The sequence below is a fragment of the Cheilinus undulatus genome, linkage group 5 (assembly GCF_018320785.1).
Source record: "Cheilinus undulatus linkage group 5, ASM1832078v1, whole genome shotgun sequence".
NCBI classification, from domain to species: domain Eukaryota; kingdom Metazoa; phylum Chordata; class Actinopteri; order Labriformes; family Labridae; genus Cheilinus; species Cheilinus undulatus.
Window position 1 is genome coordinate 44,107,561 of NC_054869.1, and position 17,639 is coordinate 44,125,199.

The 17,639-nt window shown below is 37.3% G+C and overlaps 2 protein-coding genes across 4 annotated transcripts; both read right to left on the reverse strand.

Moving 5' to 3' along the window:
• Window positions 1-132: 132 nt before the first annotated feature.
• kmt5ab (lysine methyltransferase 5Ab) lies at window positions 133-10,424 on the reverse strand. Its single transcript, XM_041787942.1, has 8 exons — window positions 10,303-10,424; window positions 9,698-9,801; window positions 5,714-5,861; window positions 5,340-5,547; window positions 5,163-5,250; window positions 3,233-3,292; window positions 1,818-2,008; window positions 133-729 (listed from the first exon to the last, which is right to left on the reverse strand). Exons 1-8 carry the CDS (start codon window positions 10,310-10,312, stop codon window positions 519-521), a joined length of 1,020 nt encoding a protein of 339 aa, XP_041643876.1. The 5' UTR covers window positions 10,313-10,424; the 3' UTR covers window positions 133-518.
• A 2,216-nt stretch (window positions 10,425-12,640) lies between these two features.
• On the reverse strand, window positions 12,641-17,057 carry mtrfr (mitochondrial translation release factor in rescue). Of its 3 annotated transcripts, none has more exons than XM_041787910.1 (3): window positions 16,982-17,057; window positions 16,583-16,850; window positions 12,641-13,405 (listed from the first exon to the last, which is right to left on the reverse strand). In XM_041787910.1, the coding sequence occupies exons 2-3, from the start codon at window positions 16,844-16,846 to the stop codon at window positions 13,175-13,177; spliced, it is 495 nt and encodes a 164-aa protein (XP_041643844.1). In that variant the 5' UTR covers window positions 16,847-16,850; window positions 16,982-17,057; the 3' UTR covers window positions 12,641-13,174. The 3 variants fall into 3 exon arrangements, with proteins under 3 accessions (XP_041643844.1, XP_041643845.1, XP_041643843.1); XM_041787911.1 differs by having other exon boundaries at window positions 16,956-17,034; XM_041787909.1 differs by lacking the exon at window positions 16,982-17,057 and having other exon boundaries at window positions 16,583-16,937.
• Between the last annotated feature and the right edge of the window lie 582 nt (window positions 17,058-17,639).

The following is a 17,639-nucleotide window of genomic DNA, read 5'->3' on the forward strand; positions in this document are numbered from 1 at the left end:
CCTTTGTTGAAGGTTATACACTCCTGGCTCCATGTTTCCTGTTCTGTCTGGTATGAAGGAGGAAAATGTCAAGAAAAATGAAAAGACAAGCCTCCTTTTTCATAAAGTCTCATCATGGAAGTACGCTACAGCTGGAAAGGAAAGTCAGTGTTTATTCTTCAATTTACAGCACATTGAATAATTTACAATAGTGAAAATGTATCATCAATTATACTCATCACAAAATGAAACCTCATAGATACATGACATTATGTATCCAGGAGAAATATTCTTCAAACTTTCGTCAATGACTTAATAAAAAAGATTTATAAAAGCCTAATAAAACAACAGTTGCAAAAATACACTTCCCACAGAGTTGATGTTTTAGCCTGGATGTAAAACAAAAACATTTTTATATTTAAAAAAAAAAAAAAAAAAAAAAGTCTTCTTCACTATATATATTTTTTTACACATAGCACTAATTCATTTGAGGTCAAGAACATTTACAGGAGGAGTTGTGAGCAGCAGAGGTAGAGGATTCAGTATTTGAGCCATGGGTGAGCTAAGATCGAAGATTTACTCCGGTCGCCGTAGTCATACAGCAGCTCCTCCTCTGCTTTGATGTCTTTGGAGGCCACCAGGATCAGATGAGGAGTCCCATCGATGGGATGAAGCTTCGTCTGACAGTTTCCATTTTTACTGTGGTTGATCAGCCTACCAAGACGGTCAGTTTCTTTTGTAGCATCCACACTGGAAAAGATAAATACAGATTAAACTGGGACACAACCCAGGTATCCATACTCAAAAGTTAGAAAAAGAGATGCATTTTAGGTAGCACTTTAATGTCTCCTACAATCTAACTAAAGCCATATAGGTGTTACTGTAAGTGTCAGACTTTGCTGACAGTGTCCTATGCAGCCTTTATAATTTTTTAATCAGATAATGGAGCAGGAAAAGCCACACAGACCATAAAAGAACACAATTTACATCCAAAATTACAGAGATGCAGATTTAGGATTAGAATTACCTGTGGACCTCTGTGTGAGCTGAAATGTGGTTGGTAATTTGCCTTGGAGTTTTTACACCATGGCAAGGCAAGGCAAGTCTATTTGTACATGGTTAATTTACATGGGATTAATAATAATGATTTTATTTAAATAGCACCTTTCAAAACATTGTTACAAGGTGCTTTACATCATAAAATCAAATAAAACGCACACCTATTACAAAAAGAAAATAAACTGGATAAATCAGTTAGTTCCTCAGGTAGGGAGTTCCATAGTTTTGGAGCTCTTACAGAAAATGCTCTGTCACCCTTAGTGACAAGGTGAGCTGGCGGAACACAAAGGAGGCTGCTACCTGAGGAACGAAGACAGCGGCTAGGCTCGTAGGGTGTTAGTAAGTCTGTGATGTATGTTAGGGCGAGTCTGTGTAATGTTTTAAAAGTAATAAGTAAAAGTTTTAAATCAATCCTATACTTGACCGGTAGCCAGTGGAGAGAAGCGAGAATGGGGGTGATACGGTCTTGTCTCTTGGAGTTTGTTAAGAGTCTGGCTGCTGAGTTTTGAATGAGTTGGAGACGAGAAATAGATTTTTGGGAGAATACAGTGAGTTGCAGTAGTTGAGACGTGAAGAAATGAAAGTAGTTGAGACGTGAAAAAATGAAAGCATGAATAACTTTTTCAAGGTCTGGATAGATTAAAAACATAGATGTCCTACGTGATTATCACAATTTACCAGAGGTCCCTAGGTAATACTTATCCCTACAAATAGTGTGACATCCAGATAACTGGATATAAAAGTATTGTTGTGTATTCATTATTCTCAGTTGGACTTACCAGTATGTTTTAGCCTGGTACTGGAAGTAGTACATGTAACAGCCTGTTTGTGGATCCTGAGCGTACTGAGCCTCTCTTCTTTTAGCCTCTTCTAGTTCCAACAGGTCTCCATGATACTCCACCACAAAGTCTCCTTTTTTGAATCCCTTTGAAGCAAATATCCCCCTTCCTTTTCCCTCTATGAGTTTGACCTGCAAAAATCAAGGTTGAGGTTAGATTGATTCATTAACAGAGCAGGTTTAGGTTCCAAGTTTACTGTGGCTGATGATTTTTTTTTTGTCAAATTAGCAGCTAAGAAGGACTAATCATAAAAAGATGCAATTTAAATCAATATACTTGGAAGGAAGTGAAGAATAAAATAAAAATCCCCATTAATAAACTGTTCCTGGTCATTGCTGTGCTTTGTGCACCACAGCAAATGTTGGTTTGGTAATGCACACTGTTGGCTGCAAGTTATGGAATACACAAAAAATTTACCAAACACACTTGAATCTGACATGATATGATCTTTTCTTTTCTACAGGCTTTATTTAGACACTGAAATAGCTCAGCTGTTACAGAGAACAGAGACTGTCTGCAGTGAGAAGAGCAGTGAGAAGAGCCTGCATTAAAAAAAAAACATCTCAAAACCATTTATTTCCCCATTTTAAGCTTCTAAATGTTATGTAACTACATAGAATTTATCCAGAGGGATGCCAAGTTACATATAGTGCTCAACAAATTTATTAGACCACCACCCAAAGTAAGTTTATACCACAGCTGCCCTAAATTAACAGCATTGGTAATTACCAAAATCATTTTTTATGTTTCTGCCATGGTTAATACACCAATATGTAGAGGCTCTTTAACCCAAATGAATTTTTCAATGCTAAAATGTATTTATTATTGTTATCCATGAATTTTCAAATTTATTGATTTACAAAAAAACGTAAAAAATAGTAAAGCACATGATTAATATGTCAAGTTAAAGTTATTTACTTGCATTCTTGAGGAGAAAAATTAGTTTTAGTGGTTGAATGTTATGCTTGATTAATTTCTGACTTCTCAGAGAAGCCCAGTGAGCCGGTGAATTCAGTTTGAAATTCCTCATTCCTGTTCAAAATGGTAAAACGTGGAGAGGTCACTGTAAATGAAAGGGTCCGCATTAAAGCACTTCATGATGCTGGATGGTCTCTGAGACAAATATGACAGGTGGTCTAATAAATTTGTTAAGCACTGTAAACTGGATTTTTTTGAGACAGTTATAAAATATTTAAAAGTTTTAAACAGAGGATAAAACAGCAAAATACATTTTAGGTCTGACATATATGGTTCTTAAACACAGTACTTCCACACATGGGACACACATGCATATAGTCAAGAACCGGCACAATCCATTGATTTACCGAAGCGTAGAATTGAAACCATGACGTTACCTGCATTCCTTCCTCAATGCCGTTCTTTATCAGGTCATCAATGTGTCTGTGTTCTTCGTTCTGTTGAGTTTCAGAAAGTGGGTCAAACTCGTGTTAAAGCAGTGCCACGTAATCCTTATAGACATTCTTTCACTCAAAGAAAACACAAATAATCAGCAAAAAAACAGGAAAAATAATGAGCTGTTTTCACATGTGCACTCCTGAAAATTTCTAGAAGACTGAGCATGGATGCATAAAATTACTGGCAGGGTATTGGTATTGGCAGATTTGAGCTTAAAAAGGTAATTATTGGTTTCTGCAGATATACAAACTTTTGCCGACATTAGGCATGGGCCGTAGTATAGTGATAAAGTATCTGGGATATTAAAAAAAAAAAAGCTACATCATTGCTTACATAACCACCATGAAGACAGTGCAGTGTAATGAGTGCATGTTTAGAATAAATTCCTTAATATGTGAAGATTCCTACATGAAGATGCTTTTAACATGATAAATGAAACCCTGTCAATGATTTCAGGCCTTGCATACTCAGATGTCATGGCCTGGCACAAGGCTGGCATCACACTCTGGTCCTTTGTGAAGTCGAACTGATAAACATGCACAGCTGGCTGTGATCCATGACAAAATGGTTTTAAAACACTTGAATCATTTGTTCTTCTCTTTTCCTCTTAATGATGACTGATTAGAGAGCATAGGAGGAAAGGAGATGGAGGGCCATTTGATCCTGGTGCAACTCAGCTTACCTGTAAAGTGTCAAAACAGTGCTTTAACTACAAATCACTTTTAGCATCCCTGTAATTAACTTTTTTCTTTGAACTGAAGCATTTTATCAAAAGGGTTAAAAGAAGCACCAGCGGGGGCATGCATTCTACTCACTGTGTGTGCGCATGCACACTGGCCTGCTTGTGTAATGTGGTTTTTAAATACTTAGCAGTACTGCTGTATACCTGTTAAAATCTGGGGAGGGTTTGATGGCAGTAAAAAACTTACACTGCCTGATCCTGGCCAAAATATACAGCAGATATATCGGCCATACATACAAGGAGTATAAATCATGCATCCTAAACAACATCATGATTTTAATTTCAAGGCTGCTTCGTAGTGAAAGATTATCAGAAGCCCAGTTTACATTTTGCATCAGCAATACGTTTTTGGTAAAAAGATACCCAGTGACCATATTTACACCCATTAATAATGAGTCTTCACTGATGACTGGATATCTGAACTGACTTGCCTGCCTCTAAACAAACATCCCATACATCATTGCCATGGCTCTCTAACCATGGTTTGGTATTACTTTAATGCTGTGTGCACTGAACCTGCTAGTGATGAGATTGAATGGGGCGAATCAGCTACAGGATAAGCAAGAGATGCCTCTTTAACAGCTCCTTTAAATCATTTTGTCATAAGCATGCTAGTCGAGGACATGGTGATAGACTATTTAGAAAATAAATCTTGTGGGGGGCTGGGTGTACAGTGAGGTCTTGCACAAATACATGTCCAAACGCTTTGCATGAAAAGAAAACACCAATGCAAACAGCTAAGACCGAAATCCAAGTAGCCAAAACACCAATGCATATGGACTTAAATTGTTATTGTCCACAGACAGGTGAATAAAGTTGAAAAAGTAAGTAAAACACTACAGGTCAATGTATTTCTTTTTTTAAATCAACTTTTTGGTTTAAATTGGTTATTGGTGGGTCAGACACAGAGGTGCATCCACACAAAGCATAAGTGATTGCCACTTAGCTGTCTGACGACCAAGAAAGGATATGAACTGCTGTTAAAATTGTGTTAACAGGGTAAAATATGAGAGGAGACTCTAAGGTGGAAAATATATGATATCAAATAATTACAAGGAACAAGTGGAATTAGCAATCTTGCCTTTCTATCAATGAAATGTGTAGTTTCAAAAAGTTGTCATACAAACCTTCAGCTCTTCCTTTGTTTTTCTGTTACTTCGTCTGATGGGATAATAATCTGTGACCTTCCTGTTATGTGGAGCTTTATTCTCTGTCCTGAAAAGAGAAAATTCAAAAAGATAAATGAGTTTCCAGTAAGAGAAAAAGGCCACATAGACAGTACCCTGATTCGTCTCTGCTCTCACTTCTTTGCTCCAAGTTTGCGTCCAGCTCTACTCCGAGGTTTGGATGAGGAAACTTTGCTCTCTGTTGTCCTGACGTTGATGTGAGTGCTGGGCTCTTTTTGTTTGAGCTGATCAGCGGCTGGTTCTGTGATCCCTGAACAATGCGATGCTGTTTCAGACTTAGGCTCTTTGAACTCAGAACTCGCAGGTTTTATGTGATGAGAGATATCTGAAATAAAGAATAGAAAATGTTGAAAATGGCAGCTAATGGGCAATATTTCTGAAATATGCATGATTTTTTAAACATTTTAACACAGATAATGGATTTTTTTTTAAATGTCAAAAGGTAAAGAAATTTAAAAACAGACTGATCTAAAAATATATAATCAACTTACCTTTTTTCAGCTTTGACGCATCAGGATTTGCTGCATCAGACTCATTTCCCTCCTGGATCAGCATGCTTGAATTGTCGCTCAGTGGAGATCGAGGTTTGCTTTGACTCTTTAAACTCTGGGAAACAGTCTGCAATGTGCTGACAAAATCCTGCAAAAATACACAGCATTCACTTGACAACACAAATATAAAATCAAACTGTAAAAAGGGGCTTTACTAGCATGGGAGACATCTTTAAATCGTAAAATCAAGCATGAAAACAAAAAAGTGAGCACAATAACAAAAAATATTAATTGGGAAATGGAGCTTTGCAAGATTGTAGCATTAGAATCACTTCAAAACATAAAATTACACCATGTTTACTAGAAATACTAATTGAATAAATCAATTTATTCTGAAAATACAGTGCATTTAGAAAGTATTAAGACCCTCTTCATTTTTCCATTTTGTTATGATTCAGCCGGATGCTACAGTTGAAAAAAAAAAAAAAATTATTCTCATGAATCTATACTCAGTACCCCACCATGACAAAGTAAAAACAGAATTTTAGAAATTGTTACAAATTTATGAAAAATAAAATACTGAAATATCACATTTACAATGGTGCTCTTGGGAAATTTCAAGTGTTATTGCAAGGGGTCTGAAAACTTAAGTTAATGTGATATCAGTTATTTATTTTTCATACATTTTCCAAAAAAAATCTAAAATTATTTTTCACTCAGTCATGATGGGGTACTGAATGTAGTTTAATGAGAAGAATGAAGAATGAAGAGGTTCTGGATACTTTCCGAAAGAGCAGTATTGCAATAAAATTATATCAAAGTCGTATAACTTGAATTGTGCCTTTTGTGCATCAATATTTAATTGTATTGTTCAGTCCAGTTACATTTCTACAGGTAATTAAAAATAACTTTAGAAGAAAGTAGAAAGATTGACTTAAAATAATGTGAAAAACTGTAATAAATAATGCATATTTACACAGGTAAGTAAGTGAGCAAATCTATGGTCTTTTTCTATGTACAGTCAGTTTATATATAGAGATAAGCAATGCAAGCAATTAGTGCAGGGATTTACAGATAATTCAACTCTTCTTCATGCTAGTTCTGAACTACTATATGAGGCACTGTGTAGAACACTGTAGACCTGTGGTGAAGGACATCTATCCTGCTCTAAACCACTCACATCCTCAGATAAATTCAAGATTCTTCATATTCAAAGTTCTGAGATGTTCTCTGTACAACTGTACTGAGTTAACACAAGAACCAAATGTTCAGTTTTCCAAAATAAGCACGGAGAATCCAAGGGAGGAAAAAGCAGACTGATAGCAGAACCACTGCCAGCTCCAACCTGAAGTAGTAAATGTCTCCATTGCAACAGTAAAGTCTCCATTTTTGGTCTGATATTTTTACTCTGGATTTTTAATCTGTATTTCTGTCTTATCATTTTTGTATCTCTCCAGTAGTTTATTGGCTTTTATTTGAAATACACTACGTGTGGCCATTACACCTGCAGGGACTGTAATGACATCGTTTTCAAATACATGAACTTCAATAGGGAGCTGGTCCCCCTTTTGCGACTATAATAGCCTCCATTCTTCTTGGAAGGCTTTCCACAAGATTTTGGAGTGTCTCTGTAGTAATTTGTGTCTATTCATTCTGTAGAGCATTTACGAGGTCAAGCACCGATGGACGAGAAGGCCTGGCTTGCAGTTGCTGTTCCAGTTCATCCACTGTCCAACAGAGCTGTGAAAAAATATCGATACGGCAATATATCTCGATACTTTGACATCCGATACAATATCGATACTTCAACTCTTAATATCGATTTTTTGGTAAAAAATAAAAATTCATATTTTAGCTGAGTTGTCAGTAAAACACGACTTGCTCACACGTTTATGTGAGCACAAACAGCGAGTTAAAGAAAGGAAATGCCGTTTGCAAGCTCTGTCTTGCTGCTGTGAAATATAGTGGGAACACCACCAACATATTGTGTGATTTACATATACATCATCTCTATATTTTTCTTAGTTAACTGTGTATAATATCGCAATATATCACAATATCATGATATCCTGATATATCGTGATACTATCGTATCGTGACCCAAGTACCGTGATGCATATCGTATTGTGAGGTTCTTGCCAATACTCACCCCTACTGTCCAATGTCTGTGTTTTTACACCACTCCATCCAATGCTTTGCATTGGACTTGGTAATGCAAGGCTTGCATGCAGCTGAATGGCCATGGAAACCCATTCCATAAAGCTCCTGGCATGCAGTTTTTTGCTTACATTAATGAAAGTGGAAGTTCAGAATTCTTCAGCTATGAATCAGAGGAGCAATGGCAACATTGAAACACCATGTGTCTTAGCAGTTATTGACCCCGCTCTGATTTTTTGTGCTGTTGTTCCTAAATGCTTCAACTGTCTAATGATATCACTTACATTTGACTGTGGAATAACCAGCAGGGATGAAATTTTCCAGAAAGTCTTATTGCAAAGGTGGCATCCATTACAGTACCATGCTTGGAGTCACTGAGCTCTTCAGAATGACCTATTTTGTATCACGAATGTTTGCAAGGCTATGTGCTTGATAATACACACCTGTGGCAATGGGTCCAATTGAAACACCTGAATTAGATCATTAACAGGTATGGTCAAATACTTTTCTCCATAAAGTGCAAGTCTTTCTAAGTTTTAAATTATTTTACAGTGCTTAGTAATGTTTATCTGTTTTACACATGTTGTGTTTGAATGCTTCACTATTTTGTTTTTTTTAATGACTTGTGAAGAAACTGTCTGGCTTCTATTTGCATGTTTAATAACTATATTACACCTCACTGTAAATCAACCTCACCTGGCACAAGCGTGTTCTACTTGAGAAACAATTTCTCTAGTCCTCTGGTTCAGTGGTTATCAACTGGTGAGTCAGGGCCCCAAAAAACGCTGGCAAAAGGTCTACGAAGGACTGCAGGTCTTTGTGGACATACACCCATTTGAGTTTACTCTGTTTTATCATGATAATGGGTACATTAAAATGTTTTCTTAATATTTCAAATCATTTATCTTCTTTTCTTGAAATAACAAAGCTGCTTTCCCATGACGAGGTAATTTCTCAAGATCTCTGAACATGTAATCATGGGATAATAGGGTGTAAGGCATGCAAGTTATGTACTGTCTCCTTTTTCCCAGTCGTATTTTGTTCCTTCCAAAATCTAAAATGCAACATTACTCATTAAACAAACTTGCATGTTTTTTTTATTTTAAAATTTGGGATTTTGTCATTGGAGAAAGTGTTGACCATTTGAGAACTGCTGCTCTAGTTGATCCCAAACACATGACTCGACTACTATTTGTTAAAGTAAAATTTAAATTTAAATTTTACTTTTTAAAATTTACCTCTGCACATTTTATCTTGCTGCTTTTCTTTACTGAAGGCACATTTCTTATTTGTTTTTATTTACTGTGATTTTACTGGCTGGTTGTATATCCCAATTTTATCTGTTTGCCTTACATTCTTAAAATAAAGTGTTCTCTTAGGGTTACCCTTTTAGTATCCTGTATTTTTGTCACTTTATAAAATCTTGTATTGAGCTGTTTGTGTGTGTGTAAAGGTGGCAGACTCATTTAAAAGGAATCAACTTTGACTTACCTTACTTTAAAAAAAAATGGTATTTGTGCACATAAATTTTCTTCTTTTATTGGAGTAACTTTGTATTTCAGGGTATATTGCTAATAACTGTTTAACAGATATATTGTTTTAAATACAGTCATTGGTTTAACTTTAGAAGCATATTAAGTCCATTAATAACACAACCATCATCCTGCAGTGTGGATGATTATGTTATCTGTTGCTAAGAAGCCAAACCATGTGACCTTAAAGTCGCCGTCAGTTTTAAGTTTAACCAGACTATGAAAACAAAAGCTACGTGCGTTTCTTTTTTAACGTTTCTGAGCATAAAAGTGTAAAACAAGGAGCTAAACTTACTTTATTTGTGGCTGGTTTGTTTTCCTTTGTCTCCTTCCGCGAGCTGATTTTACTTTCAACACTGTCCTCAAGCTTTCTGTCGTTTCTCAGCACATTTTTCTTTCCTTAAAAACATGTAAATAAAAAAACACATACACTGTCTTCAAAGTCACTCAACGTGATAGGTAGGCCGACGACAACCAGCGAGGTTAATTTGTAAACATATGCTACGTTTATTCAAACTTAATTGCTCTGTTCACCCATGTTTCGGTTGAACAAGTTACCGTGTTGACTGGTGACTTTCTGCAGAATGCATCCTCTGTTGTTGCCGCTTACACAGGTGTCGAAGATGGAAAGGGTCAAAAAAATGAACCTTACAGTGCTTTTTTTTTTTCAAATTAACACGACAGAACTGTTACACGTCCAAAAACGTTCAGTCTTGGATATATGGTGAAACGCAGACAACCACAGACGCTTTTCCCGTTTGCCCGAAAGTCGCCAGTTAACACGGTACCACTATGAATCATAACACTCACAACAGCTGTTAGCTAACACACGTAAATAAGCGAATATTGCATTAGTAGCGTGCATTATTTATAAAAAGGGTAACACGTTCGTAAGTTTACCTTTTGCCATGTCAGTTTCCAAAATAAAACCCGAAGAAGAAGAGGAATTTAATAATTTCCTCCCCGACTTCGTTCAGAGTCTGTGCGGCGTCAGGGATCAGACTCACTCCAGCACACCGGAGTGGCGAGCGCATGATTGATTTAAAAACCCTTCACCGACTCTCATTGGTTGGTTTGTATATGTGGGAGGAGCCCTGACATAAAAGCAGCTATCTCATTGGTGGAACTCTTTCTGTCATACAGTTGGTCTGCAAAGGCTGCTTTTGGAATGTATTTAAAATGAAAATGTTTTCACCCATTTTACGCATAGATTTAACAAAATGCGTTATTTTCCAATGTTTTGTTCTATTGGCAAAATGTAACTCCTTTGAGGCTAAAATCTAAATCACCCCCTTACCATCCACTGCTGTCATTTCACACTACTTCTCTTTTTCACTTGTTTCCCGAGTCAATTTCAGACACCCCTATGCATTCATTCATTCATTTATTTGGGCCCGAGCACCGAGAGGGGTAGAGCCCTGTTGAAAATAGTCGGGTTCGTTATTTTTATTTTTCTTTCATCATGCCCTGGCCTTTTTTGCGCCCTTAACAAGCTCAAAAACAAAGGAAAGTTGGCACACATGTCTGGTCTGGAAAATGCAAGGTTAATATATGTTTTACAAATGGCACTATGGAGTTTCTTCAATAGCGCCACTCTTAGTGCGTATACGGGACAGACCCAAAAGGCACTTTTTTCTCAAATGGCATTTTGTCCTAAAGTTAGGACATTTAGTGTGCAGATTCAGCCAAGGGAGTTATACAAAATAAAAAAAAATGCCTGCTGGAGTAAAACTCGAGCCCCACCTGAAGACTGAATAATCAATAACTAAATTTTTTCTTGCCTGTTCCAGGGCTCATACTCGATCAGCCCCCCAGCCGGTTTAACCTAGGATTTTGAACAATTGTGGGTAGATGTGTCATGCTAGGATGTTCAAAAAAGCCCCTTGGACCCATACCATAAATCCAACAGGAAGTCCACCGTTTCCATTTCTATTTTTTTTTAAACAAAGCACTGGTTATATTTAAATTAACTCATGGAACTACATTTAACCAAACTATTTCATCTTTGGTGCACAGCATGAAGAGGTGACCTACATCAAAAGTTATTTGGAACTTTGTCATTAGTTGAAGTGCCATGGTGAATTTGTCTTTGCCATGAAAAGGAAGTAGAATTATCCAGGGCTTAAAACACTTGTAGAGCTCTGAAACCACAAAAATTCACAGTGGGAATCTGAGACGACTGCTCTTTGTATTGATGGTAGGCATGGCTTTTTGGTCAACTCCTTCAATATTTCAAAAATTCAGCCCCTTCAGCAGGTTTGACCCACGATTTTAAACAATCGGGCTTTGACATAATTTAAAGATCTACAAAAAGCCTCTTGGGCCCATGGTGAATAACAAATGGGATGTCTGCCATTTTGATTTCTGTTGTAAAGAAAGCAGTGCATTGCAGAGGTAACATTTTGACACTATCTGTTTAGGGAAGCCTTCTAAACAACTTCATTTTTAGAGTATGGTAAGAAGACATCTCATAGTTTACAATGTGGTTGGGACTTTTTGTTACTCAAAGGGCAGAGCCATGGGGAATTTTTCCTCAAGAGCCCTGAAACTGCACAAACATTCACAGTGGGAATCTGAGATGACTGCTAAATGACTGCTCTTTGAGTTGTGGGGGAGCGTGGCTTATTGGCTCAGTGGCACCTCTAGAAATATATAAGTAAAAAATCATCAATCTATTTTTTTCATATTTCTGCTGTTAAAAGTTTCAAAACTCCATCTTCTATGCATGGAACCAAAATTAAGGCTGCGCTGCCATTGTGATGATAAAAAATTATCACAATTTAGGACAGGGCCCAATTCAACACAGTAGACAACGCATTAAAAAGCTGATATCCATGACAAATCCATGAGATAGAATGACAGACTGAGACGAGATATAAAAGCATTAAAGGAAAGAATGAAACAAACTTGGAAACATCTCTGTCTATGAGTATCATAAAATATCAAATCATTATTAGTCATGAATAAGGGAGTTCTTTTTGAAGAACTCAAAAAACACGGTTGTTTCACCAAGAATAGTGGCAGACATGAGGCCTGACAAGTATGGGTTTTTCAACGGGAGGGAGGGGCAGAGCAGTTCAGTGCTGCTCTGGATTCATCTGAAATACTGAACCCCCCCCCCCAAAAAAAAAAAGTTAAAGAAATATACTGGAGTTTTCTTAATTTCTAAAAAATGTATCCAGAAAAGGGATTAGGAAGGGAAATGTAGCTGAGTCAGGCACCTCAAAAAATGGTCAGTTCTTTTAATGGATAAAACAATTCTGCAATACATGGAAAACACCCACGACCAAAAACGTACAGTTGTGTCACATGCACTTCTCTGAGGCATTAGCAGATAGGTGGCATTAATTATTCATGTAAAGTAAATCAGAGCCCCTCTCTGACCACATCTCTATACCAACAATACATATTTGCCATATTTCAAACTTAAGCAAAGTCTGAGTGACACTGGCCCTTTGGCTACCGGTCAGTGGCATCTGCTGTATTTAAAACTTAAGCCAAGTCATAATAAGTCATTTAAGGGTCATCTCAAGTAGTCAAAAATGAACCCCCCCTTTTTTTTTTTAAAGATTTATTTTAGGCTTTTTTGTGCCTTTATTTGATAGAGGAGGACAGTAAATAGAGTGAGAAACAGGTATGAGAGACTGGGGAGTGACATACGGGAAAGGGCCACAGGCTGGATTCAAGCCCGGGCCGCCCGCATACATGGGGCGTGCCTTAAACCACTAGCCTATCTGCACCCCAAACCATTTAAAATTCCAATCACAACACTTCAAACATGGTCTTTTCCAGGTTCTGAAGCTGCAGCCAGGGTTTCTTTAAATTGTCTTTTTCTCTCCAGGTTTTTGTTCACCCTCCTCCTCTTCTCTTGTTTCCTCAGTTCAGATTCTTTCTTCTTCACCAGGATTTCACTGAGTTCTCCTTTATAAAGAACATCAAGTTTCTCCCTCATAATGTCCCGCGCTCGCTTTCTGTTGATATCAACAGATCTGGTTTGATGGCACTGCGGAGAAAATAATAAAGAACAATTACAATGATTAGTTTATTTAATACCTTAATAAGTATATGCTTTTCTAGAGACTTTGTTCAACTGTAAAATCTATTCAAACAATCTGTTGAAAAAAATAACATAGTCCACTCTTTTAGGGCAGAGTAAGGGGTGGATGTGACAAGTAAGCACAAGTAAGCACAGTTTGGCTCTGTCATTCAAGGCAGAACTTTGGCAACACTATATATATCACAATTGTCTGTCCGGTTTTAATAATGTTTTCTGGGTTATTATGATGTTGGGGTTAAAATTCAGGCTGAATTTTCATGGGTTCCTCCGTTGTTTGGGTTTTGTCTTTCTCATTGTGTTCTTTTACTAGTGTGTTCTAATGCTTTGTCTTGTTTGAAATTCTGCTTATTGTCAAAGCACTTGGTAAACCTCTGTTTTTAAATGTGCTATACAAATAAAGTTATAATTATGTATATGTATAAAATATAGGCAATGTGTCCCTTCCTCCTTCTGTTGTACAAAAGTGAAGCCAAAATAACCCTGCATTGGGCACTGATGTAATGCCGTGTGACATAATTTAGAGCAAAGCCTGGGAGCAAAGAACTGACACTACACCTCTTTTACTAACAGAACACACATTTAACTTGCATAAAAAACACCAAAGATCTGGGTACAGTCACCCACTGTTTTCTACATAAAGATAACAATAAGGTGAGCTTTCCAGGTATATAGAGGGTATACATGTGACGTCATAGGCAGAGCAAGTCTCTGCTGTTCCATACACTCAGAAAGAGTGAGAAAGTTCATACTGGTGACAGAAATCAGTAGGGACTCAGCAGCAAACAGCTTTATTCAACTGAAAAGTGACATCTAAATCTTGATAGTGTTCATCGTAGTCAGTGCAGATCTTCAGCTGATGGAATATTTTTATAGAAAAGTTTCGAGCCATTATCCTAAATGACAATTGCAACCCTAAATTTCAGCAGATCAGTCATACTGTAAAATAATTTCTAAGGTGATAAGACATCTAATGGCAACGGATTACTTTTTATAGCAGTACATATAATCCCACGATGTCTGATAAACATGACTGGTTTATTAAGGGAAAGACCAAAACGTTGTCAGGTCCATACATATTTATTACAGATTAAGTAAAGTGGCCTTTGTCAAGTAAGGTGATTCTATTGCGTTAAATACTGGGGTCAATTTTGTGAACGTTTCATCAAATGACTATGTCCGACGCTTTAACAGCTTATACTATATAATAAGGAAGTTAAGAGCTGTGTTGTGTGAATTTGTCAAATTAGAAATAAAAAAGGCTTGGGGTGCAGAAGGCCTAGTGGTTAAGGTATACCCCATGTGTGTGGGCAGCCCAGGTTTGGGTCCAGCCCTGGCACCATTTCCCACTTGTCTCTGCCTCACTCTCTCATCCCTGTTTCTGTTTATGCCCTCCTCTACAAATAAAGGCATTAAAGCCCCCAAATATATCTTATCTTACATTAAATAAATAAAATGAAGGTTTAACTGGGGTTAAACCTGAACTAGATTAAGAAAGAAAGTCAGGGTACATTTATCTTTTTTTGAAAAACATCAAAATTATTGCAAATCCTTTTAACAATCACAGATTGGTTCAAGTTAAAAGGAAGTACATTAATTACTGAAATGTGGAGAAACAACTGATCAAAAGCTCTGTATTAACAAATCTTTTATGTTAATTCGGTTTCACGCTGATGTGTATCTTCAGGCTCTGCTTTGTGTACTCAAAATATGGCCTTCATAATGTCAGGTTTATGACCTAAAACTCTGTGTCTCAAGGACACAGGATGGCTCTCTTTTTTGTCCAAATACCTCTGATTATGTGGACTTTAGTCTGTTTTCCTCCCATTTCCATCTGTCCCCCATTGAGCAGACAGTGTTGTTTCAGAATCTTGTCATGCACACTGAAACTGACGTCAGTGCATATCCTCCATTCACAGCTGCCCGAGTGTGATTGCTGGCCTTTGTCAAATCCTATGGAAATGTGATGTTTTGAACTGAAGCTTTACTTGCAACAAATGCCAACAACAAGTCTCCATATAGGCCTATGTGGTTCATGTAATGTGATAGCAAAATAATGAGTGAAACGTTTAAAATGCACCTAATGTTACTTCAGTGTCTTTATGTACTACTGATGACTACAGTCAAAAGTATAGAAACACACAAAAAAACGTTACCAATGACAAGAGATGGGTCAGTACTAACCCTGTAGGGATAAAAGTGCAAGCACGTATGTGCAAATGTGTAACTAAGAAAATGATAACTGAAGAGAGGAAAAGATGAGCAGATTAAAGTAATTTGTGACACAAATTAAAAGAAGTTAGAAAATCCATCCATCCATCCATCCATCTTCTACACCACTTAGCCTACTTGGGGTCATGGGGGCCTGGAGCCAATCCCAGCTGTCACTGGGCAAGGGGTAGGGTACATCCTGGACTGGTCGTCAGTCAATCGCAGGGCTGACATACAGAGACAAACAACCACTCACACCTACAGCCAATTTAGAGTCTCCATTAAACCCAACAAGCATGTCTTTAGTGGTGGGGGGAAGCCAGAGTACCTGAAGAGAACTAACACATGCGCAGGGAGAACATGCAAACTCTGCACAGAAAGGCCCTGACAAGAAATCAAACCAGGAACCATACTGCTTCTTGCTAACATCTGCGCTGCTGTGCAGCCCCAAGTTAGAAAATAAAGTGTATAAATAAATATAAAAGTAGTATACAAATAGTGTACAACAGCCCTGTCCCCACCCCTGGAAAGTCAACCATTAAAACAGCTGTCAATCATGACATTTCATCTGCTATTTTTCACACTTAATTAAGTATAATAAGACTATACATAAAAACTAACACCTGGGACATAAATCAAAATAATAATAGCTACCAATCAAGACAGATTTCTGGTGTGACCAAAAGCTTATCTAACACAGACTTTTGTTTGACCCATGTCCAGTCTATTTAAACGCAGAAGGTAGGGTTTATGATGTTTACTACAGCAGGGAAAGCTTCGAATATTTCCCAGGCAGCTGTTCATCTTCATATAACGTATCTATTTCAAAATCAATAACATCACTATTATGCTCCTGATCTTGCATGGATTCCAGGACAGCTAGTAAAAGATAAACATAATTAAAACCAAATTAACCTTCACAACGATTCCACTGGGGATGTGCTTCAGAACCACACAGTTGCTGGTTTTGTTGGTTGCCTGTCCTCCAGGTCCAGATCCTCTCACGAACTGCTCCTCAAGCTCGTCTTCATTCAGGACAGGAAGGTTTATCAGGTCCTTTTTACCAGCTAACAATATTCGCATTTGTCCGGGAAATGAAGGGTGAGTGGGGTAAATTTTCCACATGAGCCGACAGGACACTCTGTACACACAGTTGAGTAAGGGGGAGAGGCGGGACATTTCCCTAAAATAAGCAAAACAGAGGCTAGTTGGCACGTTAAAACATACTCAAGAGTCACAATGGAAACGTAGTCTTTCAGCAATAAGAAATAAAAACAAATGATGCTACCAATGCGATTATCGAGTTTACTGTACTTCGTTTTCGTCGCTTTTCACGGTCGGGGGTACACGATCATGTTGATGTTCTTCTTCTTCTACGCTTTTGTCCTTGTTCGCTCGCCCAACCAGCAGCCGTTACGTTCTTCTTCGTTGCCAGATGTAGAAGTCGGTAGTGACTTTCCTGCCATCTGGTGACACTTCACTGAGAAGGTAGGACAAATTGATAAACGGTAAATGGTGTTTATTTCTTGTGAAATCTGCTTTTTAGTTTATTTTTCGGTAAATGTTTTAATGATTTCAATTTGCGCGAATGATAACTAAATAGGAATACAATGTATCAATTGTCGACAACTTTATAAAGAGTCATCAGCAAACTAATATCACATCCGGGTGTTTTACTGTCACCGGCATATGGAAGTCTAATTCCACTACTTTAGAAGAAAAACATATGAAAGTAAGGTAATTATTTTTTTTTTTAATGGAAATTATAAGACATTAAGTCATAACTATGAGATAGTAAGTCGAATTTATCCCGAAAAATACTTTAATTTTTTATCTAATAGTTTTGAACTTTTATCTAGGACTGATGTTATGATTTCGACTTAGACACACGTATGCGTTATAATAGTAAAAGAATGGACGTCGTCATTAGCAAGTATGGTTTTTAAAATTCTGACACCTTTATTTACAGGTG

Bases quoted from the DNA above. Each gene is read 5' to 3' on its own strand.
- kmt5ab (XM_041787942.1), bottom strand. The intron at 5,862-9,697 runs GTAAGTTTAGCT...GTATTTTTGCAG, and splicing joins ACAAACCAGCCACAAATAAA to GATTTTGTCAGCACATTGCA. The intron at 730-1,817 runs GTAAGTCCAACT...TATCTTTTCCAG, and splicing joins TACCAGGCTAAAACATACTG to TGTGGATGCTACAAAAGAAA.
- mtrfr (XM_041787910.1), bottom strand. From the start codon at position 16,846: ATGTCCCGCCTCTCCCCCTTACTCAACTGTGTGTACAGAGTGTCCTGT. The intron at 13,406-16,582 runs GTTAATTTGGTT...TTTTCTCCGCAG, and splicing joins CCAGTGGAATCGTTGTGAAG to TGCCATCAAACCAGATCTGT.